We start from the raw sequence: 21,561 nt of genomic DNA, 5'->3' as shown, positions 1-21,561 counted from the left end.
ACATCTTAACCTACGCTGGAGACGTCAAACCAGGGGCCACCGACCCACAAGTGACATAAAAGTGGCGAACAAGCTCAGCGGTTGTCAGCCGGCGACCCGAAATCTGGGTCCAATTCTGAGCATCACACGAGAGCCTACTAACTAGTAGACCACGCGATATCATTCGCCGTCGAGCCTCAACCCAATACCTTGTAAGCTTTGCTCTTTTCGCGATTCTCGTGGTAATTAGCATGGCAAAGAAACCAAGGGCCCAGCCAGACCACCGGAAATTAGGTAGGTTAGTGGCAACTGTCTAGCTAATCGGTACGTACCATACTTTCAACGTAAAACATTTGGGCCTTTTCCGGCCCACTTCATTTTAATCCTGCTTCCATGCTTCCATGACCATCCTCCTGTACTGTCATCAACGTATGCATGCTCGTAGGTTATCCTGCTTTAGGTCACAGGATTCCCGTGACTCTTGCATGAATACCTTACCTAAAAGAGAAGAGATTCACCGAAGTCACATGACATGGGACCAGGACCACTACTAGTCGTCATTAGCCAGAAGCTCACTATAAAATGTTATGATAACAATAATTCTAGTTCCTATCGTCGGTGGTCATAGGCTTTCACTAAGGCGTTATGATTCACTAGTCAGAAAATTATGAGCAGTATATAATACAAGTCTATTAATCAATCGTCAACCGCTCATCCACAGCCAAGTCGAGCACGAAACTGCAGGAACCCATTGAGTAATGATCTGCTTATGTATAAGCAGCATGATGCCTGACTGTAGTCGGTGAGAAGTGTCACCTCGATCTCACGCATTCTGGGAGACACTGCAGGTAGTAGTGCGTTTGGTCAAGCCGATACATATGCAGCTCAGACAAAGACTTCGATATGCAAGAATCAATGTCCTTCAATAAAGGGGGTATGGAAGAGCACCAGCCCGATCTCGGACCGACAAAAGGAGGATGTTATTCTGGGTGCGAAAGTGGATCTTCACAAGCTCTGCATCATTTCCAATATGGTAGTGAGCTTGATAGGTCTCTACTATGACAGGGAGCCAAGCCCTTGATGCTTGCCAATATTTTCTTGAGGTGATTTTTCGGAGTCCTTTGAGACGCCAAATTATCAGCTATGCTTGACTTCTTGTTTGTGCCCCTGTTTTACAAGGTCTAATTAAAATGAATGAAATCATCCATTACACTCTCTTTGTCTATTAGTTACCTAGTAGAGATACTTGCGCCGAAGATCTTGAAAGACTTTTCAATTAAAATTCTATTTCGGTTTACTCCTTTGTTTGTTGTCCTTTAGACTTTCAGACAGGGTTCCAGGTCTAAAATGGATCTGAGTGAGCTGACCGAGATTAACCCTAAGTCAGATACTTTGGAAACGGCAAAAGCTTTGAAGCACATGGAAAAATCTTTCTCACAGATAGGTTTATACCTATCCACTGAACCAAGCCCATTCACTGCCTTTACTGGCTATCCTTAGTACTTCGAAAGGGAATCCTTTCATGCGACTTTCTTGTATTCGCATTTCCATATAGTATGTAAATTCGGTAGATTAATCAAGTTGTTTCCCTAGGTTTGGTGACCAAGACGTACCTTTGTGTGTATGGTTTGAGGTAGTTAAGAAACAGTTAGAGACAATCTATGGTTGCATATCCAGGATATTAATTACTACGATTGAGGTAGATAGGTAGACCGTCCGACCCGTGGACAACTTCCTGGACACCCGAAAGGGGCTAGAACTCAAGCCATGAGGAGGGTGCTCTCCCCTGTTGAGGGAAGCCATCTTGTCCCTAGAGGGCAATGCCATTGACAGAGTAACCGGCATCGGAGTTGAATGGGTGCTATTGTACTTTACATAGCTGAATAGTGAGTCTTAAGAGGGATACTACTAGTAGTAATCTGGAGCACGGTGGCATTTGATAAAGCACTGTGCCTATCAGGTTTCTCGTAGAGGAGCCAAAGTTACTACCCCCGGAGATATTGAGCCAATCCGACAAGAGATTCCAATTCTGGTGGGTCTTTCGAAATGTATCGCGGGGTTGAGCTTCTGATTGTGATACCAAATTTAATTTTCTCAATTCATTTACTCCTATTACTTATTGCATTGGAGGTCTATTCTTCCATTTCTAAAAAATTTTGCAATATATTATATACATCACCCCGGTCGTCCCAGTCAAATACAACATGGGATCCCGACTACACGTTCAAGAGATCAAAAAAGGCCCCCCACTTCCCTACAAAGATGATATCAGAGCTTTCACACGAGAGTACGCTGAGTCTCTTGACGCGCAAGATCCTCTCCGTCATTTCCGAGACGAATTCATCATCCCATCGAAGAAAGACCTGAAGCGGAAGACTCTGAATGCCACTGAGAGTATGTCCGCTTTTCTCTATCCCCGCTAGTGGTTTCTGTCGCTGACCAATTGTTATCACAATATAGATATTGAGGACAACTCCGACCCCAGAAGTATTTATCTCTGCGGAAACTCCCTAGGTCTTCAGCCTCGGAACACCCGGAAATACCTCGAACACTATTTACGGACCTGGGCAATCAAGGGCGTTACTGGCCACTTCACACCGCATGATGACCAGCTGCTTCCACCGTTCGTCGATGTCGATGAAGCCGGAGCAAAGCTTATGGCCCCCATTGTGGGAGCGCTCGAGAGCGAGGTGGCGGTAATGGGCACGCTAACTGCGAATCTGCATTTTCTGATGGCGAGTTTCTACCAACCCACTCAAGAGAGGTATAAGATCATTATCGAGGGCAAGGCATTTCCCAGTGACCATGTAAGATCCCATCCTTCATTACCCACGTAACGATATCACAAAGAATGGTGCTCATGCCGTCGCGAATTAGTATGCCGTGGAATCCCAAATTCAGCACCACAATCTCGACCCGAAAGATGCTATGGTCCTTATCGAACCTGAAAATCTCGATCGTCCAATTTTAGACACTGAGAAAATCCTGCGGGTGATCGATGAACATGCCTCGAGCACAGCTCTTATACTCCTCTCCGGTATACAATTCTATACTGGACAGTACTTTGATATCGAGAAGATCACGGCCCATGCTCATTCCAAGGACATCATAATTGGCTGGGACTGTGCCCATGCTGCAGGCAATGTCGACTTGAAATTACACGATTGGAACGTGGACTTTGCGGCCTGGTGTAACTACAAGTATCTCAATAGTGGCCCGGGCGGAATAGCTGGTCTGTTCGTCCACGAGAACCATGGACGAGTGGATATGACCAAGGTCGGTTCCAAGGATGAGCCTTTTCGTCCGCGGTTGTCTGGCTGGTGGGGTGACGACAAGAAGACTCGGTTCCGAATGGAAAACAGTATGAAGCACTTGTATTCGCTAACTTCTTCTTAACTGATTTGGTTTGCAGGGTTCGTACCGCAACCAGGCGCAGCTGGATTCCAGTTATCGAACCCATCTGTCTTGGATATGAACGCAGTGGTGGCGTCCCTCGAGATATTCAATCGCACGTCAATGGCTGAGATCCGTAAAAAGTCTTTGGACCTCACGGGTTACTTAGAACATCTCCTTTTGAAATATCCTCTCGATGCTGCCCCGGAGGACAAGCCATTCTCTATCATTACACCTTCGAACCCGGCCGAGCGAGGTGCACAGCTAAGCCTGCGCTTGGGGCCGGGTCTTCTCGACAGTGTTCTAGAAGTTTTGGAGGAGAATGGAGTAGTGATCGATGAGAGAAAGCCGGACGTCATTCGGGTTGCGCCAGCGCCTCTGTATAACACCTATACAGACGTGTGGCAGTTCTGCCAGATCTTCTTCGATGCTTGCCAAAAGGCAGTAAGAGCCCGAAAGTAAAAGTTTAGGTTTTGACGGCTTAACGTGTGTGACGTATAATTTCTTGGTCATATATTGGATGGGTGCAACGATGTTTGGATAAAAGTGCTCAGCATCGGTGACCATGATCAATGACTACGTTTACCTTGCTTTGGCTACCTGCAATGAGATTTCTAGAATCAGAACATGCTGACATCCAATTCTTCCAGGATTGCAACCTGCGAAGGGCATTGCCACGTTCTAACTTGCTCCATGTTGTGTTGCCTTATCTCTGAGGTAAGAAGCTGGCGCATATTCCCCCTTTGCCGCTGGTTAAACTTTCTTTGGCAGAAGTAATGGCAAGCTCCCAGTTGGCCTGTGCTAGAGTTTTAGCAGATCTCGAAATTGCTCCAGTGACCCAATCTCGGGCGAATGGGACGAGTATTCGGGGCTGCCATTGAATAGTACGGACTAAGGTGCCAATATATGTGAGCTATAATTTAGCCATTCCTTCAGCGGATGTGATCATTGTACATGTACTCCAACATATTATAATATAGCTTGAATTGCGTCACATAAAAAGTTTTCATTTAATTTTCTTCTGTTGTTCTTTGTCACCCATCAACTTAAGGCAAAATAAGCCCTCTCCAAAGGTTGCCGTTCAGACTCCCAAGCTAACCAGTCCGATCGTGTAGTCCTGTCCCAGTAAACCGCGTTAGTTTCCAATAGTGTAGATGATTGGTAAGAACCGAAGAATTGAAAAAGGAATAGCATCAACATACGGTAGAAGACCCATCGCATTAACCTTCCACACCCCCAATGCCAGCAGCACGAATTGCATCAAAACATAAACAGCTTTCACTCCAAACAGCTTTCCTCGTGTGGATTCCGTGTCGAATTTAGCAAAGACCGTGTTCGTGTTGATCAAGCCCTGGATGGGTCCCTTGAAGAGCATGAAGACCATCATAATACTGAAGATCTGAAGGCTGTTTCCGGACATGTACATCATGATCGCGTTCATGGGGATCTGCTTCGAAGGTGCCATAGCAATCTCCCACGCTTTCTTCAGCTTCAGCGTATCGGTATCCTCGGATTTGGATGCGGCGGCGGGTGTGGACTGTTGCGTGCGCTGTGAGTCGCGGTTTGGTTAGTATGTTTTATTTTAGAAGAGATGGTGTAGCTGCAATGGCATACATTCTTTCCTCCTACTTTGCTGCTAGAGAAGCCTGGAGGGTCGGGAATGCGGGATGCTGCCTTCGAAGGTTGCGGCGCAGGGGAGTTCAAGGCCACGGCCCATTTCGGTGGAGGGACGGGGTTGAGTGGTTCAGTAGCCATGATAAGTCGGAGGGTGGAAGAAACTGCGGCGACAGAGAATATGCTATAGCAAATTTATTCAAGGGAAGAGGTGAGTCGACGCAAGACAGCAAGCGAGAAGACTGTCGGGGCGGAGGAAGGAAGTTGAGTAGTGGTGATGCTGATGATCCTACGCAGTAAATGGAATTTCTCCACAAGCGCGCGGAGTTGGCGGCAGCCGATCCACTCCTGAGTCTCGCCTGCTAGAGAACGAACTATCGTGGAACGGGTTTCACCCCCCGTCAATGTTTTCTTCTCCTTTTAATCTGCTCTCGAGTTTGGGAAGCAGTCAATTCTTTCCACATTAACCAGACCCGGCACACAGACGACCCCTTGGATGTTGCCCGTGCCGCATTGACAATTCCACCTGGAGTCTACCAGACAAGAGAAAAGGCATGGAGGTATCGGAACAACAGATCAGCTAGGAATTTCTACGAAGCTATTCTAGCTACGCGACCGGTCCTATATTCGTCCTCTGCGATAATCTTATGCGATTTTGATATTTGAAAAGAACCTACCTACACCGGACAACCCGCTTCATTCAACGGAACAGGGAGAAATCCCTCGTCTACCCACTGAAACGCTATCATGAGCTCTGGTGGAGGAGATGCGAAGCTGTTCGCTAGGGTACGTTTGTCTTGGTTTTTTGCTGCATCGTTGGGGTTCAGACCGCATCGATCGGCGGCTATCAAACCACTGGCTTATCATTATCCCCTCATCCCCTCATGTCGGTCGAACCACCTTTGAATATGGTTTGGTCTAGTCTTTGACTGGACCACTATTTCCCTGGCTTTTATGGCACAGACTGTGGTCTATATTGTACCATTTCCTCATGTTTTACGACTTCTTCCGGCCACACTCATCAACCAACCCTCGTCGGACATAAAAAAAAAACCTACCCTATGTTTATTAGTGTGATTCCTTATGCGACACAACATGGCTTACCATCCTCTCGGTCTGCACAGGGTAAAGTCGCGGAGTTGCGACAAGAACTCCATAGCGGCGGCAAGAAGGACAAGAATTACTCCGCGAAAAAGATCGCCCTCAAGAAGATTGTCGCAAACATGACTATGAGCAATAACGACATGGTGGCACTGTTTCCTGATGTTATCGAGTGTATGAATCTGCCGAGCTTGGAAATCAAGAAGATGTATGTTGGAACAAGGGCCGACACATGCTATGGTGAACAACGATCGCTAATACTTCCTTCGCATTTGGTTACAGGTGCTTTCTTTTCTTAGTCAACTACTCGCGAATGAAACCCGACATTGCCTTGAAGGCACTACCTATCCTCGTTAACGTACGGGCCCGTGCATTCCTTACATATACAGTGAAGTTTGGCTTAACCAGTGTGTTATAGGATATGGAAGATACAAACCCACTTGTGCGAGCGCTTGCAGTACGGACTATCTCATACGTCCATGTGCGGGAGTTTGTCGAGGCGACCGTTCAACCTGTCAAGCGTTTAATGGGGGACATGGATCCATATGTCCGCAAGACATCCGCTTTCTGTGTTGCAAAACTCTATGAGCATGATAGGAAAATGGTTGAGAGTTCCGACCTGATTGACAGGTTGAATCACATGTTGAAGGATGAGAACCCAACGGTTGTATCTAGTGTGCTTGCGGCTTTGACAGATATTTGGGGTCGAAGTGAGACTATCTCCCTGACTATCGACTACACAAGTGCATCAAAACTTGTCTCGATCCTGCCTGACTGCTCTGAGTACGTATCTCCACATCACGAGTTTGCTCATTCTCCTAACGCTATACAGATGGGGCCAAACCTACATCCTTGAAGCCCTAATGTCATATGTCCCTCAAGATTCGGCAGAGGCGCTCTTGTTGGCCGAGCGAGTCGCCCCTCGTCTGTCACATTCTAACTCTGCAGTTGTTCTTACTTCCATCCGTGTCATTCTGTATCTCATGAACTATATTGCTGATGAGAGGCACGTTACTTCCCTCGCCAAGAAGCTATCGCCACCTCTTGTCACCCTACTATCCAAACCACCAGAAGTACAGTACCTGGCGCTTCGAAATGCCATTCTAATACTGCAGAAGAGGCCCGAAGTTCTACGAAACGATATTCGGGTTTTCTTCTGTAACTACAACGATCCAATTTATGTTAAAGTGACCAAACTGGAATTAATATTCATGTTAACCACGAAAGAAAACATCTCAGTCGTGTTGGCAGAATTGAGAGAGTAAGTTTTGGCCCGAAGACACCCAAAAATACTCAACTAAGGAACCTCTAGGTATGCGACTGAAATCGATGTTCATTTCGTCCGTAAAGCTGTACGCGCCATCGGCAAATTGGCGATTAAAATCGAGTCTGCTGCCAAAGAATGCATCGATACTCTTCTCGAATTGGTCAACGCTAAAATTCCATACATTGTCCAGGAGGCGACTGTCGTCATTCGCAACATCTTCCGCAAGTACCCCAATCAGTATGAAAGCATCATCGGCCGTATTATCCAGAACATTGATGAATTGGACGAGCCGGAAGCGAAGGCAGCTATTATCTGGATCATCGGACAGTATGCCGACCGCATCGAAAACTCAGACGGGCTTCTACAAGATTACCTTGCCACTTTCCACGATGAAACGGTTGAGGTACAACTCGCCTTATTGACAGCTACCGTCAAATTCTTTATTCAACGCCCGACAAAGGGCCAACAGCTGGTGCCCCAAGTATTGAAATGGTGTACCGAGGAAACAGACGACCCCGATCTCCGAGACAGAGGCTACATGTACTGGCGTCTCCTATCAACAGACCCTGCAACCGCACGGCAGGTTGTCATGGGCCAGAAGCCTCCGATCAGCGCAGAAAGCGAGAAGCTAGACTCTCGAACCCTAGAAGAGCTCTGTCTGAACGTCGGTACTCTCGCAACTGTTTACCTAAAACCAGTCCAGCAAGTCTTCCGCTCCGCACGTACACGGCGACTCCAATATAGCCCTGCCTTACAGAAACCCCGCAACGACGACGGAAGCAATGTCTGGCAATACCCAGTTAGCCCGTCCTCCGCTGGCCCTGTTACCCCTACCTCAGCCGCAAACGGTGCAGCTCCAGCACCAGGCGACATGAACGCGGCGGTGAATGCTGCCGATTCCTACTTCAACAGCGTCGGTACCCAGCAGATGGCGGCGCTGGATCTAGGTGGTCGCGGGGATGGTATTGGAGGCGGTGGTGCGCCTCAGACACAGTATATTGTCAGCCAAAATCAGCAACAGGTGTATCAGCCCCAGCTGGCTGGTGGAGCGGCTACGGGAGAGTTATTATTGTTGTAATGTAGTATACTTAAATTTTGTTCCTGGTTAGACCTTTCTCTTCTTTTCTGTTCTAGCGATGTCAAACGCGGACTTGTGATACCTCTTTAATCATTTGCGCTTTCTTCACTGAAATTCGTCAACTTCGTATTTTCTGTAAGACAAATTATACCAGGAATATTCAGGGAAAGTGACACTGGACGTCCGGTTGATTCGAAGCTGGGTAGCACGATGAGTTCCTAAGGGAACGCCGCTAGTATGACGAGTGTTGTTGTGACGTACTTTGAGTGTCGAAGAGTGTTTATGGATTGATTAATTGATCAGTTCATTACGATACGCCTGGTCTTGATGTGTTTTTATGAGGAAAAGTAGGGATGACGACCCGCGCAAATTAGCAAAATACCCTGCGGAATAGTGATCCTATATTATCATCTTAAAGGGATATCATACTGTCCACTGAAAACATCACAATGAACGCAAGCCATGGGAGAATATTTTATGAAGTGTGGCAACGAACAACCCTGGATAACAACGCCAGAAAGGACCTTCAAGAACGCTGGATGCAAAATAAGGAGAATAGGGGGCCCTAAGCACACTGCCGGGAGACAAGAAAAGGGACAAAATTCGATATCAGTCCTCCATCCGAGCAAGCCCACCACGACTACGCTTGATACGGTCATCCAGGTTATCTTCCTGGAGCTGACGATGAAGACCTGCGACGAATCGACCCTTTTCTGAACGCTGTTTCTCATCTTCCTCACGTTGCTTCTCTTCCATAGCTGTGACATCGGCAATCCGTTGGCGACGAGTGTCTTCCATTTCATCTGCGTTGGATAACATCTCTGCCAGCTTCCGCTTGCGCTCTTCTTCAAGTTCCTTTGCTTTGTTTGTGTCTCCCGCTCCGGTGCCATTGGGACGGTCGCGGGGGTACGAGTCCCTAGGGCCTCTGTTATCTCTTCTGTCTCTGTCATTGTGACGATAGGGCCTATCCCGGCGATCATGGTCTCTAGAATAGTCATTGTTCCTGTCATCCGGGCGGCGCCTATCAGAATAACGATGATCGGCCCGAGGAGAAGGGGACCTGTCACGTAGCGAATCTCTGCGAGAGGACCGATCGTGCCTTTCATCACGGTCTTCGCGTTTGCTCGAACGATGGTCCCTATCATCCCTATTTCTGCGGTCCCGGTCACTCCTACGCTCACGATCCCGATCCCTGCGGTCTCGGTCATCTCTCTCATCCCTGCGTCTCCGATGCGATGACCGCTCCGGCGAAGCAGGAGACCTAGACCGATGGCGATGCGACCGATGACGATGACGCCGAAAATCCCCTTCCTCATCGCTATACCTCCTACTCCTCCTATGTCCACGATCCCTCTCCCTCTCCTTCTCCTTCTCATCCCTAGCAATCACCTTCCCCCTCGCAGCCGCCTCCTTAACCGCATTCTCATAAGCGGCCTGCTCCCTCTTCCGAATCTCCATCAACGGATCCGCCATAACCTTTGTCATCATATCCCTCGGATTCCCCGTCCCGACAACTGGCTGCGCAGCAGCAGGCGCGCCCATCAAATCCGCCCCCTTCTCCAACTTCTTATTATCGTCATGCTTCAACAGGATCCCATCAATTCGTCTCTTGCCAAGTAAATACCCCTCCATCTCCTCAGAGTAATGGCCCGTCGCGCTCGAGGGGGCCTGATACATCCAGTCCACCCGGTTATGCTGCCGCGGCTTGCCCGAGTCTTCTTGTAATCGCTGGAGTTCCTGGATCTGGCGCTCTTCATCGCGCTCACGGCGGAGTTGCTCGACCTTCTTGCGTTCTTCCAGGGCGCGCTTTTCCTCCGACCACACGCGCTCTTGGTTGCGCAGGAGTGAGGGGTGCCATGATCTGTAATTTTGCGTTAGTTTTTGGGTTGAGGCGGTTTGAGCTTAGAATTGGGATGTGATTGTAGTGTCTGAGAAAGGTGTTGATAGGCTGGGTGAGTGTTTACTTACTTCTTAAGATTCAGATCACCACCCATCTTGATTTAGGTGCAGGCGAGCTGCGGTTTGAGGAATGGTGGGAGAGGTAGGTTTTAGTTGGTGGGTGGGTTGAAGCAACTTTCTTTGGAGTTGATAGAGGAGCTTCCCGAATGGGAAAGATGTTCTTGCCACCGGGCCGATTTTGTTGCTTTTGGTGCCTGAGGCTACATCTAGATTTACACAAGTGAATATTGGAGGGTTCGTCGTTAAGATTTAAGAAACAGAAACGAGATAAACCTTCCTGTTTAATTTCGAAACCCCTGGTCCTCGCTGGGGTAAGTGCCACAAATACTCTATTATATATTACGTATCAGGCTTCTTCATCTTGAGCTAGGAATTAATTATCCTACGTATCTGAACAATGGAGAGAAAAAAAAAAAAAAAAAAAAAAAAAAAGAGAGAGAGAAATAAAGAATGTATAGCATTAAATGCTACAAGTTAAGGGATCGGATGATACACATGTTCAAACACGGTGATTAACATCAATACATACATACAAAGAGCTGATAAGAACACGGAGGGTAGAGTCATCGGCAAGTCAACCTACTAGTAGATATGAACTGCAGCTCATGTACCATGTGAAATTAGCATATACCAGAATCAAATCATTTACTCATCTTCTGTTCAAACATCTGTGGCTCCATATGGTTCCCTGGAGGAATTGCAAAGGAAAAGGAAATGATGAACAAACATAATGCCACCCATACTATTCCACGCATTATTCATCAGCTAGTCCTTGCTGAAGCTAGCCGCACTTTCACTCTACTACTGTTCAACTTCATTTGCCCCAACCAACCCAGTTGCGAGGCATTACCCGCCAGACCTTGCACTCTCCACTGCGCAAATCATTGAGTTTGAAGCTTTCCACCTTGACTTTCTTGCTTTCCCTACCCTGTTCCCATGCGCGAATCTTCTTCTTGGTGCCATCCCAGTCAACAACAATGCCGACATGGTCAGGCTTGCCGACTTCGGCACTGTATTTCTGATGCATGGTACCGCGGTGGCCTTGGAAGCGTGTGTTACGGAAGCTGACAATATCACCGGCACGGATTTCGTCATTTTGCTGCACGGACGCGTTGGCCAGATTGGAATAAACTAAGGCACCGTAGGCACGTGTGCCGACAGGGTGTAGAGCATCTGTGAGGGGACTGAGCAGGTGCTGAACTAGACCGAATGGAGTGCCATCTGCAACAGTTGTATTCTGGATGCCGTTCACAGCAGTGGCGATGCGGGTCCCGATTTGGAGATGTGCGTTTTCGAGTTGGTCCTGGCGAGGTTGAAGAGGGGGAGCTTCATGGCGTTGCTCTAGAGTCGCATCGGAGGGATTCCGGGCATCGAAGTTCACGGTAATAATAGTTTGAGAGTAGTCGATGAATAGGATATAGACTTCTTTGGTAACTATGGTACTTCCGCTACGATTTGCAGGGCCGGAATCTTCAAATTCGAACAGAACATCTTTCCTGTTTTGGAAGGCAGGAGGAGGATTATTCGGTTGCGCCCACCATAGCGTGTGTTCCGCCAAATCAATGTCCATGGCAATGTAGCCCTGATCGACAGAGGGACGGCTTATGTCCATAGACCTCCGCAGGTTAGATGTGCCTCTCGGAACATCCAAGGATGCACGATTGCTCCGTGATGTGGACGGAGGTTGAGGGGCAGCGCCAGGGGGAGGCATGCTGGGAGGTGGTGGAGGAGGCGCCATTGAGCTACGCCTTTCAGGCGACGTCGGAACGGGAGGCAGAGGTGGTGATTGTACTGGGGATGCTTCATAAAAGTCGTCTGAATCATCTCCAACATTTTCTGGCCGGGCGACGGGTGGCACTACCGCTCGTCGCTCGGTAGGTACAGGTGGTGCTCTTGGAGAAGGCAACCCATGTTGGGGAGCGGTATAACGGTAAGGATCGTACTCATCATCATCACCATAAGATAGCTCCCTGTGGGGCGGGGGAGGAGGTGGAGGCGGTCCTCTGGGAGACTCCATGGAAGTTCTTCCCGCGCTTCGAGGGGGTTGAACAGGGGGGGGTGGTGGGACTGCTCTGGGTGCGGACGGAAGAGGCGGTGGCGGAAGACGGGTCTCATGGGGACTTCGTGGTGACTGGAGAGAATGATCATCGGTTATGGTGCCTTCGTCAATGCTTGAATCACGTCCGTGAGCTTTCAATGCATCTTTGAACTTTGCCCCAGACGCAATGTCTGTATCATAGTCACCGTCATACTCCGTGACTTCGCCTTCTACTTCCTCTCCGGCTTGGCGAGGCTGCGAGGTTGCGCTGACACGACTATCAGTGGTTGATCTGCGACGGAGATCAGCTGGAGGAGGTGGAGGTGGTGGCCGCGTTTGCGACGGGATGGGAGGATTTGCCGGGATGGGCGGGGGCTGGCGGCTGAGTCTCTTCTCTGAAGAGAAAGTTGGTGATTTTGGGGACGTGATATCGTAAGTCGACAAACGACGCGAGTCAACATGGTCAGGAACTGTAGGCGCTGACACCGACGGAGGAGAGGCAGACCTATCAGTTGCCGCAGCATTCAGAGACAAGTTTTTAGCATGCACGGAAAGCTCATCATCTGACTCCTCTCCCGGATCGCCGGATGTGGAGTTCTTCGAGAGAGGAACTGGACGAGCTATTTAAGGAAGGTTAGTATCGGCGAAGCGACTATGATAGGATGAGATAGTTTAACTTACGTTCAGGCACCGGTGCAGGGGACAAGGGCTGACCCTGGGGGATAGGAGGAGGAACAGGCCGGGTTTCCAAAGGCGGAAGAGGAGGTGCAGGACGCTCTACATAACATACTTCGTGAGTTTGGGGAATCGTAGAACATGGGATTGGAAACCGGTCTTCATACCTTGAGGTGCAGGTGCCCTGTCTGAAGAAACAGGACGAGGAGGCTCTTCTGAAACAACCTCCTCGACGTCAGGAAGTTCTTCTGCAGGATGCTGTTCCGCCAAAGGAGTAGTCGGAACCTCTTCTTCCTCTTTTTCCACAGTTGGAGGTGCTGCCGGTTTAGTAGTATTCATCCCCGGAAGAGCCATAACAGGAACCGGGGGTGCAGCAGCTGGCGAGGTCGGCTCCGCATCTCTATCCTTTCTCTCGGATTCCGTAGTCGCCTTTGGCTTACGAGGGGCTGCACCAGGAAGAGGCATACCGCCAGGAGGGCCAAAGAAGCCCATCATGCCCATTCCACCACTCATTTTTGCCATCCTTTCACGAAGTTCCATTCTGCGCTTGACCTCTGGGTCGATCTCTTCTTCTTCTCCTTCCTCTTCCCCCTCTTCTTCGTTTTCGTCGCGCCTGTTCTCACTTTCTTCTCCCTTCTGTTCCTGAGGTTGAGCCACATGACGAGATTCAGCACGGGCACGCTCGTCGTAATCTTCTTTGCTTGTAGAGGTCTCCTCCGCATCTTCAATATCAGCGGCAGCGGAGTCGTCAGCGTCGTTGGCATCACTCGCCGGCTCGCGTGCAGGTGGTGGAGACATGGGTGGTTGTGGCGCAGATAAGGCATCGGGCTTAACAGTGTCAACACTAGTATCCCGCGCAGATTCCATCGAGTCTGGCCTCTCAGCACTTGACTCCTCTGCTGGGGCCACTCCCTCATACGACTCTGCGCGCTTCTTCGGAGGGGGCTTCTTCGGCTTTTCTTTCTTCTGGGCAGCTTCAGCGTGGCGTGCAGCTTGTTCCATTTGTTGCTTCTGCAAAAGAGCTATCCGCTCCTTCAGAGATGTCGGCTTAGGCTGGTCTTCCACCGTACTCTCGGTGGTTTCACTCGGCGCAGGTCGACTTTCAGAAGCGGGCGGCTCACGCGAAACATTATCTTGGACGTCTGGATCCTCTTCTCTCTTGTAGACCTTGGGAGGAGCCTCCCTCGGTGGGGGTACATAGGCATTCTTGCTAGGTGGTGGGGCAACAAACGGCTTCTTGATGAACGTATTAGAGCCCCCGGAGCTCCAACCCCCCGGCTTGAAAGGTGTAATCGGAGGCGCCGCTGGTTTATTAAACGCTGCGATACGATCTCTGAATGAGGACGAGGCAGGCTTCTCGGCAACCGCAGGTGGCGGAGGCTTCGGCGAAGCTTTTGGAGCTGGCTCTTTCGCTTCGGGTGAAGACGGCTGGTAAGCTGGAGCAGGGACCGGCTTAGGCGGGGACACAACCTCACTGCGTGAAGGTTCTGAAGCAGGAGGAGGCGATTGAGGAGGGTTGGGGATACTCCTTGGCTCATCGGCAGGGACCTCCTCTACTTCTGGCTCGGGCGGGGGATGACTCTCAGCCGGAGTCTCGACTGCAGTAGGCGCAGGTGCAGGCGGAGGGGCAACATCGGCCTCCTTCTTTGGCCTACTTGGGCGCGTCGGTCGCGGAGGAGCGGGGGGCTCATACTTTTCCACAAAATTCTTTGGGAAGATGCCTTCTACCTTGCTACCCGACTCGTTTGTGTATTCGCCATAGTACCACTCTGCATCTTCCACCGCAGTGACGGTGATAATTTGGCCGATTGAAAAGGTCAGGTCATCCTCATGGCTCGACGAATACTCGAAGACCGCTTTGACCGTAAATGGTGGGCTGGACATTTGGCAAGCCGGGGCCCTATTGCGGAGATGTGGGACAATATGTAAATACTAAGTGTTCGACAGATGGGCATTAATCACACCGACACTGGATATTTGTGTTTAGTGAAGCACCAACTTATGCAACCTTCATGCAAAGGGGCATATGTAGAGGTGCTTCACGGGGAATAGGAGATTAAAGGAAACTAGTACTAACCAAAATATGTCAGCCTGGTTGACGTACGTCACAGCATAACCTGGGGCTGGCAATGCCCTCCCAAAGGTTGCGGTTCAATAGATATCACTTACTGAAGTTAGAAATATCAATTCCTGCGGGATGTGACTTCAGGACAAATGCCAAGGAGGGGAAGAAACAAAGGGATGGGACATGCGAGAGGGAAGTGAAAGGGAACGAGGAGACACGGAGGTGTAAGGAACACAGACAACCGTCGTCACCTTTTGGCGGGACAAGTTGCTCCACCACGGGGCGATCAGCGGCTAATAATATTCAAAGACCTGCCACACTACGACTCACTAACTGTCCAAATGTCAATGATTTTGGAGATTAGGTGTGTGGAGGGGTAAAGAATCCTTATGGTCGCTAACGTGGCGGTCAGATTATGCCTCATCTGGCACTAATTTTTTTTTGTTGGTACCTATCAATCTACCAGTCAAACGATCGCCTTTCCTTTAAAGGGGGGAATTCATCCTAGGCAGTGGCATCCGTCGTCATGGGCTTGATTTGAATCTGGGGTTTGCCTCCCGACCCGGAAGCACCACCTCACTTTCACAACCGTCCTCATGTCCAACCATTTTTCTTTCCCTCCACATCACTGACACAATTATCTTACAAAATGTCCGCCAGTCGGTCCCACTTGAAGACTTCCCTTCCGTCGGCTCATGCTGCTTCCACACAGGCTCCGTCTAGTATGCGCCGTGCGCCACCAAAGTCCAATATGTCGCGCCAGCAAAAAGGACCGCCCGCGAACAAGCCAAACACAGATCCACGTCACCTCGCCATAGCTTTACATCATGCGCACCGTATTCAGGCTCAAAAGGATACGGAATCTCTTATCTTGGATCGCATTCTTGAGCTCGTCATGTTTCCGTGTTCGCCTTTAGCAGATCCTGCTTCTCCGTCACCCGAAGATGCCCAGGCTTTCAAATCAGCTTTGATACCCTTCCAGCCAGCGGACTACGATAATCTGATCCAGGAGCGGAATATTGAGGGTCTCTGTGGATACGGTCTATGTCCTCGCGAGCACCGTAAGGACGACTCTCGTGGGGCTTATCGCATAACGTGGGGTGCTAAAGGGAGTGGCCCTGGTGGCCGGGGACGGGATATGAACATAGTTCCTCGCGAGAAGCTTGAGATGTGGTGTTCGGATGAGTGCGCCGAAAGAGCCTTGTACATCCGGGTACAGTTAGCCGAGGAGCCAGTATGGGAGAGGCGTGCCGATGACGCCCGGGGCAAGAATCTCCTCTTGCTTGAGGAAGGAAGGGCAACGACACGGGGAGGGAAAAGCAAGGCGAGTAGCTCTGCCACGGTAAGGGAGGTTACTGGTCAATTGGACAATCTGCACATGAGCAGAACCCCAGGTTCGAGCAACCTAGCAGGTGACATGTCCAAACTCTCGGTTCATGACAGTGCTCACTCCCATGAACTCGCCTTGGAACGCGGAGATTCAAACCCGGCATTACGGGCCGGGCGAGTAGATGTTCAGATCCAGGAGAAGGATAACCTAGCGTATGAGCACGTCACAGCACCGGAGATGCGCCCAGGGGACGACAAAGGAGGCTCTATTGAAGGTTACGTGCCTCAGGAATTTTAAGAAAGGAATTGGAGCATTCTCCAGCATATACCATCACAATTCTGACTTACACAGATGGAGCGTTCACAGTTGATGATACCCAGGCTGTCAAGTAGATATACTAGGCAAATGAAGTCCACTGTTTTAGTGAAGACGCCAGCGTTTCTGAGCATGATTCTCGCTATTTTCATACGGTCAAGTGCCAGACATTGTCAAAGTAACGGACGAGCTTCCTAGACTCAAAAGGCTCCTACCTAGTTAAACACGGGCATAAGGATATGCCTTTACCTGTACTGGTTCCTGGATTGGCGTTCCGTGCATCTATATGCCGTGTCTAGAAATACTAGTACGTATTACTAATACTGCGAACTATTAACTAACTAACTAGTTAAATACTCCGTAAATGCGGAACCTACTCCGTCTTACACCAATGACTCAACTGTGGTAGACTCAGTTACTTCCTACTTTTAAAGTCGTAAACGTAAGCGGTTGAATTAAGATTAATATTCTGTAAACTTAGAACGCCGAACTCCGGTTTAGTCACGAGTCACGACGTCATTTATTAATATCGGGGGTAATGTATCAAGGAGCTGCTAATCTCCACCAAGCCCGGGGTCGTAGCTTTGACTCATATATGTACAAATAAAGCTGTCGTGGAACTTGTTAGTATACTGGCGGGCGTAAACAACCGGACTTAATGCTTACTCCGCTAAGTCCAGATAGTAATCCCGCTACAAGTTGACGCAAACCATAGCCTACATTTGTCATCACCTGAGGTACTCGAATGCCCTATCATGTTCAGACGATAACTGCGCTGGTGGACCAGAGTGGGGGACAGATAATGGGGTGAAGGAGGGGTACATCCCGTTCTACTCAATACTATATAAAGACAGACGTTCCTCGCTCAGTATCTGTTGCTATTGTAAACCTAAGTTTGAGATAATAAACCAAACCGAGTAACTTCAATAATACTACGGGCAACTGCAACCATGGTGAAAGTACTCTTGACTGGTATGCCATCCAACCCTATCGGGAGCCCAATTCTGACGTACATCTCTAGGTGGCAGCGGATTCATCGCAGCTCATATCATTGATATCTTGCTGCAGCGCGGGTGAGTGTTATAATCTCGACTGTCATCGCCTGGGGTGAATCGCGCTGATTCTGACTGTCCCTGGTTAGATATGAGACAGTAGTGACTGTTAGATCCGAAGAAAAGGGACAAAAAATCCTCAATGCTCACCCCAATACCCCGAAGGAGAAACTTTCATATGTTATTGTCAAGGACGTCGCAGAAGAAGGCGCATTCGACGAAGTGAGTTCTAATAACTCATCCTTTCGCACCTCCCAGTAATAGTAATACTAAACCAACCTACCGTTCAGGCCGTCAAATCAAACCCACCCTTCGACTATGTCCTCCATACTGCTTCTCCCTTCCATTACAACGTTTCAGACCCAGTGAAGGACTTCCTGGACCCGGCAATCAAAGGAACAACGGGTATCTTGAAGGCAGTCAAAGCCTACGCCCCGACAGTGAAACGTGTTGTGGTCACGTCCTCTTTTGCTGCAATCGTCAATGTCAAGGAACATCCGAAGGTCTACAGTGAGGAGAACTGGAATCCTGTGACTTGGGAGGAAGCAATGGAGCCTTCCCAAACCTACCGAGCGAGCAAGGTAAGACAACACTACTATATAGTTTTTAAAACTACATATGCTGATAAGGATACGTGAAGACATTTGCCGAGAAGGCCGCCTGGGATTTCGTTGAGAAGGAGAAGCCAAACTTTGACATTGCGACGATAAATCCTCCTCTGGTTTTGGGGCCTGTTGTGCCATATCTGAACTCCCTAGATGCCGTCAATACTTCGAACAGCCGTATTAGCAACTTGGTCCGGGGTAACAACAAGGACGGGCTTCTCCCAACTGGAACATTCCTTTGGGTAGATGTTCACGACGTTGCATTGGCCCACGTGAGAGCAATTGAGGTTTCAGAAGCAGGTGGACAAAGATTTTTCCTTGTCTCTGGCTTGTATACGAACAAAGATCTTGCAGATATTATCCGTGAAACATATCCTCAACTCGAGGAAAAGCTGCCTCCTAAGGATTCTGCCAGTGATATGCCAACCAACGTCTATGGCTATAATAACAAGAAGTCGATTGAAGTACTAGGCATCCAGTACCGATCATTGAAGGAGTCGGTTGCCGATACAGTCAAATCATTGTTGGAAGTTGGCGCATAATCCCTACAAACTATAGAGCTTGTCGGAATGTTTCAAATACAGTGATATGACCTAATTATATGCAAGGCCCAGGCAGCCTACTGAATGCCCTAATAAACTCTATAAAAAAGTAGCAATAGGTTGGAGCAGCCGCCCATCGAGAAGGCGAGTTCATATCTTATAGTGAATGTAAATAGACCACAATCTTCCTAGACAGAATCATACTTATGATTATAGATTAAGTAGGCCAGACCTGCCGCTTCTAACACAATGCGTCGATATATGAGTGAATTGAAGGAGTAAAGAAAAGGCTTGAACGGGGCAAGGGTGTCACGTGTTTTGAGCTCTTTTCCTCCTTTTGTTGGTAGCTGCCATGGTTCTAGTTCTCTTTGATCATAAGCATCAAAGTTTGCTTCTTATAAACAAATTACAAGAAGTATACGTCAGGACTTGCCTTCTAGTAAGGGCAGCGTAGAGTAAGAACAAGGAACAATCTATTCGGCAAAGGAGCATATAGAATTGCACTTGGTGCTGCTGCGGTTGACCGGACCTTATAGGCTTGGCACGCGGCTAGTCAACGCGACCAACTTTTCTTCTCCAGCATGCTCCGGAGGAAGAGCCACCAAGACGTCGCAATTGCCCATTGAACGCCATGGCAACAGCCAGGCTATCTCCCACAGCAAATTTGCTGCGGAAGTCTCGTCTTTTCGCGCTTCCACAAGCATTGAAACCACCTCAGGATCCGCCAACCTCAAAGGTCGTCTTCGAGTCCGACACCGCAACCCTTCCTCATCCTACCCGAGCGTCCATCGTTACCCCAGCATCATCACTAGCAAGAGGAGATTGGGGTCTCAAGAGATCGTTGCCTGCGAAATCTACCTCTGCTAAATCATCCAGGCCTGTTGTGAGGGTGAACGCTCTCGACACATTCGAACATGTTACCGACTTCGAGTCTGCGGCCGACCATACGGTGACCCTTGAGAAATTCCAGGAACTCCATATGCCTCTTTCTTTACCTTCGAAAGTCAATTATGCAACTAGTATTGTTCCTAGGCATCAGAGTCCCTTCGAGTCGTATGTGGACAACACAGACACTAGCAAAGGTCTCGAGGAGACCGGCGCCAAACAATTTAGGCACTCCGGGCCTTGGCTGGCTGGACAGACGGAAGCCGAATTCAGTGCCTACCTGAAGAAAGTGCGGAGCAATAAGCCAGAGCTTCTGCAAAAACTTCGCCAACTCTTCTCCGAAAAGCGAACTGCTGAGCGGAGAAAGCAAGCTCAAGATAACGGAGAGGACTTGGAGGCGCTTGAGCCTGTAAAGGTTACGGAAGAGGAGTTCCAGACCTACCTCAAGTCACTACGTACAGATCCTTTCTCCCTTGGCCCCGTGGTCTTTGAGCTATTGGACCTGCCCTCTCCTCCAGCCGTACCGAGCGACCGAATTGGCCACAAATACTACCAATCACCCGGAACTAAGCTGTCTTCGGCAGAATACGCTGTATCCGGTCCTCCGAAGACACACCCTTCTGCCGGACTGTCATACACACGGTCGCATGCTTTGATCTACAATCACCCCAAGTTTGGTCCTCAGGCATATCAGCGTCCAGTGGAGGCCCGTATCTTGCGACCAAAGGGCAGGTTCAAGGGCAGAACCTCCAAGGCCATTGCGGGTGTTGGCGGTATTGCTGTGGAAGACTTAAATGCCATGACTTTTGTGGAACAGGGCTCTCCTCCGGGCCTGGCTTACTTTGATGTATCTATCCCCGGTGGCGCCAAGTACTGGGTCACTCCCATTCGGGCTTCGGTTGATTCGGAGGGTAGAATTGGCTTGGCATCTTATAGAGCAAGTGCCACTGCTAAAGCTCCCTACAGCATTGAGGATTATAAGAAGCCCTCTCTGACAACCATTTCCGATGTTGCTCGTGGTGATCAGCGTGTCGTCCCGAGACTGGACAGGCACAAGCCACGTTTTAGGCCTTCGGATGAACCACAGAATACAACCGAGGACATCGCTAAAAACCTGATGAAGACTCTTAGCTCCTCATGAGAGAGTACCCCAACTATTTTCAATTTTTTTGCATGGTTTTGGGCAGAGAGAACAGTTGGTTGTACGATTAGACCATTGGACGATAAATGTAAAACTATTTCTGTGCCTCTTTGATTTTTGTTATAAAGCATGTTATTAGTATTATATTATTCTTGTGAAAATTTGAATTCTCAATAAACTCTTAAATCAATTCTTACATCCTTGAATTGTAGCACGACGATCTATACTCCACAGGTTGCCATTGTTTTACTATTCAGTCACCCACCATTGCACGGGCTGGCCATCATGTAAGGGCTTTGTGCATCATAAAGTAAGACGACGTCTCATGATACATTGACATGTGATCTTTAGGAATGTCGGGCACCAAAATCCTCGCAACTGCGTGTCTGTAAGTATCCTTAATGAAATGTAAGGCTGACAAAAGGTGTGGACGAAGGGAAACGAGCACAGTCGGCTCCGTACTTATCATGAAAGAACAACTAGCACAGAAGAAAACTCCAGCGGGGGCAATACAGTATATAT

At 49.0% G+C, this 21,561-nt stretch overlaps 7 protein-coding genes across 7 annotated transcripts; 4 read left to right on the top strand and 3 right to left on the bottom strand.

Moving 5' to 3' along the window:
* Window positions 1-2,148: 2,148 nt before the first annotated feature.
* bna5-1 (kynureninase) lies at window positions 2,149-4,211 on the top strand. The gene is made up of 4 exons (XM_032062620.1): window positions 2,149-2,373; window positions 2,440-2,786; window positions 2,857-3,340; window positions 3,392-4,211. Exons 1-4 carry the CDS (start codon window positions 2,184-2,186, stop codon window positions 3,832-3,834), a joined length of 1,464 nt encoding a protein of 487 aa, XP_031911065.1. The 5' UTR covers window positions 2,149-2,183; the 3' UTR covers window positions 3,835-4,211.
* Window positions 4,212-4,298: 87 nt separating this feature from the next.
* BDV38DRAFT_253617 (uncharacterized protein) lies at window positions 4,299-5,238 on the bottom strand. The gene is made up of 3 exons (XM_032055255.1): window positions 4,987-5,238; window positions 4,575-4,921; window positions 4,299-4,489 (listed from the first exon to the last, which is right to left on the bottom strand). The coding sequence occupies exons 1-3, from the start codon at window positions 5,125-5,127 to the stop codon at window positions 4,414-4,416; spliced, it is 564 nt and encodes a 187-aa protein (XP_031911064.1). The 5' UTR covers window positions 5,128-5,238; the 3' UTR covers window positions 4,299-4,413.
* Window positions 5,239-6,047: 809 nt separating this feature from the next.
* BDV38DRAFT_285384 (putative AP-2 adaptor complex subunit beta) lies at window positions 6,048-8,432 on the top strand (the record flags this gene model as incomplete). Its single annotated transcript, XM_032060478.1, has 5 exons — window positions 6,048-6,295; window positions 6,370-6,445; window positions 6,506-6,870; window positions 6,920-7,348; window positions 7,400-8,432. The coding sequence occupies 5 exons, from the start codon at window positions 6,048-6,050 to the stop codon at window positions 8,430-8,432; spliced, it is 2,151 nt and encodes a 716-aa protein (XP_031911063.1).
* A 96-nt stretch (window positions 8,433-8,528) lies between these two features.
* cwc25 (U2-type spliceosomal complex subunit CWC25) lies at window positions 8,529-10,525 on the bottom strand. The gene is made up of 2 exons (XM_032051538.1): window positions 10,401-10,525; window positions 8,529-10,293 (listed from the first exon to the last, which is right to left on the bottom strand). The coding sequence occupies exons 1-2, from the start codon at window positions 10,424-10,426 to the stop codon at window positions 9,042-9,044; spliced, it is 1,278 nt and encodes a 425-aa protein (XP_031911062.1). The 5' UTR covers window positions 10,427-10,525; the 3' UTR covers window positions 8,529-9,041.
* A 327-nt stretch (window positions 10,526-10,852) lies between these two features.
* BDV38DRAFT_146451 (SH3 domain protein) lies at window positions 10,853-15,081 on the bottom strand. Its single transcript, XM_032051537.1, has 3 exons — window positions 13,272-15,081; window positions 13,111-13,206; window positions 10,853-13,049 (listed from the first exon to the last, which is right to left on the bottom strand). Exons 1-3 carry the CDS (start codon window positions 14,986-14,988, stop codon window positions 11,206-11,208), a joined length of 3,657 nt encoding a protein of 1,218 aa, XP_031911061.1. The 5' UTR covers window positions 14,989-15,081; the 3' UTR covers window positions 10,853-11,205.
* A 394-nt stretch (window positions 15,082-15,475) lies between these two features.
* BDV38DRAFT_146437 (Rtr1/RPAP2 family protein phosphatase) lies at window positions 15,476-17,159 on the top strand. Its single transcript, XM_032051536.1, has one exon. It carries the CDS (start codon window positions 15,819-15,821, stop codon window positions 16,794-16,796), a length of 978 nt encoding a protein of 325 aa, XP_031911060.1. The 5' UTR covers window positions 15,476-15,818; the 3' UTR covers window positions 16,797-17,159.
* A 605-nt stretch (window positions 17,160-17,764) lies between these two features.
* On the top strand, window positions 17,765-21,039 carry BDV38DRAFT_273200 (mitochondrial 37S ribosomal bS1m domain-containing protein; the record flags this gene model as incomplete). Its single annotated transcript, XM_032057637.1, has 6 exons — window positions 17,765-17,786; window positions 17,836-17,887; window positions 17,956-18,088; window positions 18,157-18,447; window positions 18,507-18,994; window positions 19,659-21,039. The coding sequence occupies 6 exons, from the start codon at window positions 17,765-17,767 to the stop codon at window positions 21,037-21,039; spliced, it is 2,367 nt and encodes a 788-aa protein (XP_031911059.1).
* Window positions 21,040-21,561: the final 522 nt, after the last annotated feature.

The sequence above is a fragment of the Aspergillus pseudotamarii genome (assembly GCF_009193445.1).
Source record: "Aspergillus pseudotamarii strain CBS 117625 unplaced genomic scaffold BDV38scaffold_48, whole genome shotgun sequence".
In the NCBI taxonomy this organism is placed as follows: Eukaryota; Fungi; Ascomycota; class Eurotiomycetes; order Eurotiales; family Aspergillaceae; genus Aspergillus; species Aspergillus pseudotamarii.
The sequence above is the reverse complement of the archived record's forward strand: the minus strand, read 5'-3'. Positions and strand labels throughout refer to the sequence as shown.